At 30.7% G+C, this 6,167-nt stretch overlaps 1 protein-coding gene and 1 pseudogene across 2 annotated transcripts; one reads left to right on the top strand and one right to left on the bottom strand.

Annotated features, from left to right (window-relative positions):
- The first annotated feature begins 1,122 nt into the window (after positions 1-1,122).
- LOC112602428 lies at positions 1,123-3,272 on the top strand. Of its 2 annotated transcripts, XM_025350502.1 has the most exons (3): positions 1,123-1,148; positions 2,378-3,011; positions 3,096-3,272. In XM_025350502.1, exons 2-3 carry the CDS (start codon positions 2,888-2,890, stop codon positions 3,260-3,262), a joined length of 291 nt encoding a protein of 96 aa, XP_025206287.1. In that variant the 5' UTR covers positions 1,123-1,148; positions 2,378-2,887; the 3' UTR covers positions 3,263-3,272. The 2 variants fall into 2 exon arrangements, with proteins under 2 accessions (XP_025206287.1, XP_025206286.1); XM_025350501.1 differs by having other exon boundaries at positions 2,378-3,272.
- LOC112602426 lies at positions 1,391-4,367 on the bottom strand (annotated as a pseudogene).
- Between the last annotated feature and the right edge of the window lie 1,800 nt (positions 4,368-6,167).

Genomic DNA, 6,167 nt, shown 5'->3' with positions numbered 1-6,167 from the left:
AACATAAACTAATTTTTCGTGCTACTTATTTGGTTCATATGTGAGTGTAAAAAAGTGATTGTTGAATAACTCGCTCAATATTCATTGGATAATATTGAAACCACCACCAAAATACTTGTCATCAATTTTTACATTAGGATTGTCTGTTCAATTTTCATAATATGTATTTTTCCAACGTTTCAAACATAATCTAATTTTTCGTGCTGTATATCTGGTTCATATGTGAGTGTAAAAAAGTGATTGTTGAATAACTCACTCAATATTCATTGGATCATCTTGAAACCATCACCAAAATACTTGTCATCATTTCTTACAATAGGATTGTCTACTTCATATTCATGTTATCTATTTTTCCAGTGTTTGAAACAATAACCAATTTATCGTGCTCTATAACTGGTTCATATGTGAGTGTAAAAAACAGATTGTTGAATAACTCACTCAATATTCATTGGATCATGTTGATACCATCACCAAAAAACTTTTTATCATTTCTTACTATAGGATTGTCTCTTAATATTCATATTTTGTATTTTTCCAGTGTTTGAATCATAATCCAACTTTTCATGCAACATAAATGGCTCATATTTGAATGGGAATAAACGATTGCTAAATGATTCTCTCAATATTCATTGGATCATCTTGAAACCTACACCAAAATATTTGTCATCAATTTTTACTTCTAGAAAAGATTACCTAAGGCCGCGTGCACATTGGAAAGCGTTGTGCGGTGAGCGATGGGCGGTGAGCGACGAGCGTTGAGCGGTGAGCGATGAAGTGTGTACACTAAACAGCACGCGATCAGCGTTGTCTATAATATTTTAGTCACCTGCAGTCATCACCATGGTACTGTGCTCAAAAAGTCGACGTATTTTACTTACCGATAATACATTTTTACGAAATCGCTTTCGAAGTAAAAAACATAGAAGGATTTCAGTTCATGAAATAAACAAAAAACGTAATGTATTTGGCGAGTTTCATCATATTTATAATGAATTAAGAAGAGATAATGAAAGGTTTTTTAAGTTTTTACGTATGTCAAGAGAGACTTTTGACTTTATTTTGTCCAAAGTAAAATTTAAATTAACCAAAAAAACGACAAATTTTAAAAAACCAATTTCTGCAACCGAAAGACTTTATGTGACATTTAGGTAAGTCATAACTCATAATGTATTACGAATGAATGTTTTATTACATTGATAACAACATAGTTTTACAATAGCTTTTTCTCAAACATGGAAATAGAAATTAAAACATAGGAAATTAAAATAGCTGAAGTAAAAAATTAAATAAAAATAAATTTCACAACTCCTTTGGTACTTGAAAAAACGTACTATTATAACTTAAGCATACGCCTTAAAAATAAATAATACAAATTGATTATTTTAATTTTATTAAATTAATTGTAAATATTTTGAGTATAAATATTTGGAGTACTTAAATCTTGCCCTGTGTTTTGTGGAAACTGGTGGTAAGTTTCTTTCTGAGAACTTTCTTGAGACGAAATCGTTTGTGGTGGAATGTACATCATTGCCCTTTCTTTTTCGATTTCTTTATGTTGTAATGTTTGGAAAACTACATTTTGAATATTTGTTCTTAGTTGTAATTTTTCCAAAGCATTTAATTTGTCAAAATAAGGCAACAGACTCATTAAAAAGTGGTACTCGGGATTATTCGTCATAGTTGAGTCCCTTTTTTGCTCTTCCCTAATGAGATCTAGTTTTTGTTGCTCTATTTGCAAAAAAGGATCATAGTCCATGTCTTCAACACGTCGTTTCTTACACCTTTTTTTTCAGAGCGGGTGTTGAAAATTCATTTGAAGAAAAAGAGGCAGGTGTTTCTGGAAGAAGCCCGTCAGTAGTATTTTCTTCGTAATTTCCAATTTCGATAGACTCATCTTCTGAGTCATTTATTTCTGAACAAGTCTCAGAAGTCATAGTAGTAGGAAGATTTCCACTTGTTACACTTGGAATTAGTGTGTCTTTCACAAATAACATTAATTCGAAATATGGCCATTTTGGCTTGTAACTTCTGCCTCCTGCCCCAGACCTTACAACAGGAATTTTTTGAAGCTCTACTCTAAATTTGTCTTTAAGATTCTTCCACTTTGCTTTTACAATTGCACCTAAATTAAAATAACTATTTAAATTAATTGTATATTATTTAATTCAATGACTCAGTTCATAAATTTTTCAATAAACTTTCACGTTGAATACATTTAAGAAGAACAAAATTAAATCTATTTTAATATAATCAATATAGGGTGAAAAGACAGTGATTGAACAGTTTAAAATTTGTGTGCTATTAAAATGTATTATAAATTGGAGATGTACATTTTTTATTTAATTTAATTTAATGCAATTATCTATTTGTTCATTAGATATTTATCTACTGGCCTTTCTTTTCGAAATTTGGCAGTTACACTAAGAATGGGAGCTTCGACAGTAGGTAAAATTGTACACGAGACTTGTAAAATAATCTGGGAAGAATTAGTTGAAGACTTTATGCCTGTTCCGAATCAAGACCAGTTAGTAAAAATTTCAGATGATTTCTATAGACGATGGAAATTTCCTAACTGTATAGGATGTATAGATGGCAAGCATTGTCAAATCAAATGTCCCATAAATAGTGGGGTTCAAGCTATTTCAATTATTTGAAGTATTTTTCATTAGTTCTTCAAGGTGTAGCAGATGCGGATAAAAAATTTATATTTATCGAAGTTGGTTCTAGAGGTAAGAAGAGTGATGGAGGGACGTTCGCAGCATCGACACTTTTTCAACATATACAATCCAATACCTTTTTACCACCCGATAAGGAATTACCCGGAACTACAATTAAATTACCTTACGTGTTCATTGGCGATGAAGCATATCCTTTAAAAACGTTTCTCATGAGACCATTTCCAAGTCGCAATTTGAATGCCTTTAGAGAAAATTATAATAAACGTTTGTTTGCTGCTAGAAAATGCATTGAATGTGCATTTGGTATACTGCGTGCCAAATGGCGAATACTAGGTAAAGATATTGAAGTTAGTTCTGACAAAGCTGTACACATTATTAAGTGCGCTTGTATTTTACATAATGTGGTGCGTGAAAAAGACGGAGATAGTGATCTCGATTATTGTCAAGAAATGTTATACAGTAATGCTCAGGAAAACCAAATTAATAATCTACATGAAACAGGAAATCACGGTGGTGCACGCAGAGGGTCAACAAGAGCACAAGAAATTCGAAATGAATTTGCAAAATTTTTTTTGGACCATTAAACTTAGAAAGCTGGCCACTACATAATAATTTTTACTTTAATTAATTAGTTTATCAGTAAGTAATTCTGTATGAAAATAATGATATGTATACAAATGTTATCATGATATAATGTACACATTTTTAAAGAAAACTTGTTTAGAAATAAAAAACAGATTATTAACCTAACCAAAATTGATCTCCGTAGTTAGTTACACTACAAACAGTTTTAATTTTTCCAAAATATTAAATTACAATGATAATTTGGTTTTTTAATATTCAGGGCTCGGGACTTAATGTACTTAAAAACTTGAAAATATGCATTTACATATGCACGTAAAAATGTCGAAATACCTATGCATTATCGATAAAATATGCAGTATAAACCTATACATCTTAATAATATGCGTTTTCAGAAAAAAATACCAAAATATCCAAGTATAATATGTGTATTTTCCGAACAAATATGCAAAATGCATCAAGTCCCGAGCCCTGTTACTAATCAATAATTGGAATATATTATTATTTTTTTTTTTTTATTAATAGCTTTTAGTATTATACTATAATAGCTCAACAATTATGTTGTTATACATATATAAACATACAGAAAAATATATTATTTTATGTACATATAAACGCAGTATGAGCACGTGCATGATAGTTGGTGTTTGTGTGTAGGATAAAAAACATATAATTATTGAATTTACAACAACAACAATAATATCAGTATACCAAATTCCCATTTAGTTTTAACACACAATAAAAATTTAATCTTAAAATCCATTAACTATATATGTAAATTATCTTGTAAAAAAAGGTTTCGTTGTTTGGATTTGATAAACAAACATCTAAATTTAAGAATATGATCCATCAAAAATATGACCTATCTATTTGGACGGTAAAAATGCAAACTCCTCTATTAAAAACTGACATTACGCTACTGTAGTAATATTAATATATTATTTTACCTGAAAATCCAACTACTTTCCCAATTTCTTCCCACATTTTCTTTGTTATATCCGTTTTTTTATAATCTGGATGCCGATCATTCCACAAAATAGGTTTTGATTGAACTTCGGAAATTAATAGTTCTCGTTGCTCATTTGTAAACTTATTTTTTGAACACATGGTGCTTTTTAAATTAATAATTTTATGCAATTATAAACAGTTGACAACGCTCATAATTCAAGACGTCTTGAAAAATAAACAACGCAACGCGCACAGCGCAGCGCTAAACGCTCAACGCCCAAGGTCAGTGTACACAGATCCGATAAAATTACAGTGTTTGATTTATTTTCGTCAACGCTCATCGCTCACCGCCCATCGCTCACCGCGCAACGCTTTCCAATGTGCACGCGGCCTAAGGCTCAATTTGTTTATTTTTTTTAATGTATTAAATTCATAATAACATTGTTTCTGCTAAATGTACTAGTGTAATAGATATATTCAAATGTAAAATTGTGTATTTTGAATAACGCCCTTAATATACATTGGATCAGTTCGAAACGTACACCAATAGATTTGTCATAAACTCATAACTTATTAACCTAGAATGTTTTACTTAATGTTATTTTTTTTTTTTTTTTAATCGTAAAAACATTTATCATTCTAAATGTACTGGTATACAAATGTTAAATTGTGTTTTCTTAATTACACACTCAATATTCATTGGACTGTCTCAAAACCTACACCAATAGATTTGTCATCCCTTCCTTCTCTAGAATAGTCTACTTAACGTTAATTTTGGTTTTTTCATAGTGTTATTAATTCTTAAAGTTGTCAAGGTACGCAACCGTCACCGGTTCAAAGTACACGCACTGCAGCGACCTGTGTACACTATCACCACCACCAAGTGTAGAGTAGCTATATTGACAGCCCTCTCACCCTCCAACGCTATAAAGGCCTAGGCGTGACAGCAAGACAAATCGCACTGGACGAGTACCGGACCCCGACTCCACGACACTTTTTACACAGATAGGCAACGCGACATTGTCGTCCGTCTCTATGACATATATTTTTTTTCCTCGCTGAAAATAAATATCAATCTTGTTTTTCTTTCTTGAAAACCGTATTTTTTTTTTTAACCAAACGCATTTGGTCGCTCGTCTACCGTCAAATCACCAATAAGACGTGAACGGCTATCCACGGGTTCACACTCTTTTATTAATTCGACACCACAGCAACTGTCGAAGCCGTGTCAAAGTTATATTATATCATTTCAAATGAACGAATATAATTGTCATAAGCAAATGTTAAATTCTGTTTTTTATATAACGCACTCAATGCTCATTGGATCATCTTGAAACGCACACCAAATGATTGTTCGTGTTTTTTCAAACACTGCAAGTATGTTTTCTCTGTTAATTTTGTGTTTTTAAACAGTTTTTTGAAGTCATTAAATAATTTATCTTGCTAAAAATAATCCACAATATACGTCTACAAAACTGAGAGCTGAATACCACACTAAATATTATTCATTAGATCGTTTTGGAAAAAAACCCAATTTTCGTCAATGTTCTTACTCTAGATGTTTACTCTTTTGAATTTTTTTTTTCTTCTATTTGTAGGTTTTTCAATATTTTAATCGGCGTTATCAAAATTGACGTAGCTCTCTTATCTATAATAATTTAAATGATTCATTTGTTATTCATCAGATTGATAGGAAGAAGAAATATTAGTTATATATTTTTTTTCATTTTGTTTTTAGCACTGCGTCGTTGATTATTGTGTTTATATTTCTACAACAATACCTTTTTATAGTATTTTAATCTGCACTCTTGTAATGATATCAAACATTAGTTGTTATTACACAGTTTGAATACTTTTGTTTTTTTTTTGGTGTGTTCAATGTTAAATGTAGGTAATTGTAAATGCTTTTGAAATTAATCCTCTTTACTATAATATGTTTTATGTCGTTGATTTTGTGAA

Source organism: Melanaphis sacchari, unplaced genomic scaffold (genome assembly GCF_002803265.2).
Source record: "Melanaphis sacchari strain LSU unplaced genomic scaffold, SCAv2.0 Contig88_pilon_pilon, whole genome shotgun sequence".
In the NCBI taxonomy this organism is placed as follows: Eukaryota; Metazoa; Arthropoda; class Insecta; order Hemiptera; family Aphididae; genus Melanaphis; species Melanaphis sacchari.
This window is presented reverse-complemented; position numbering and strand designations above follow the sequence as displayed.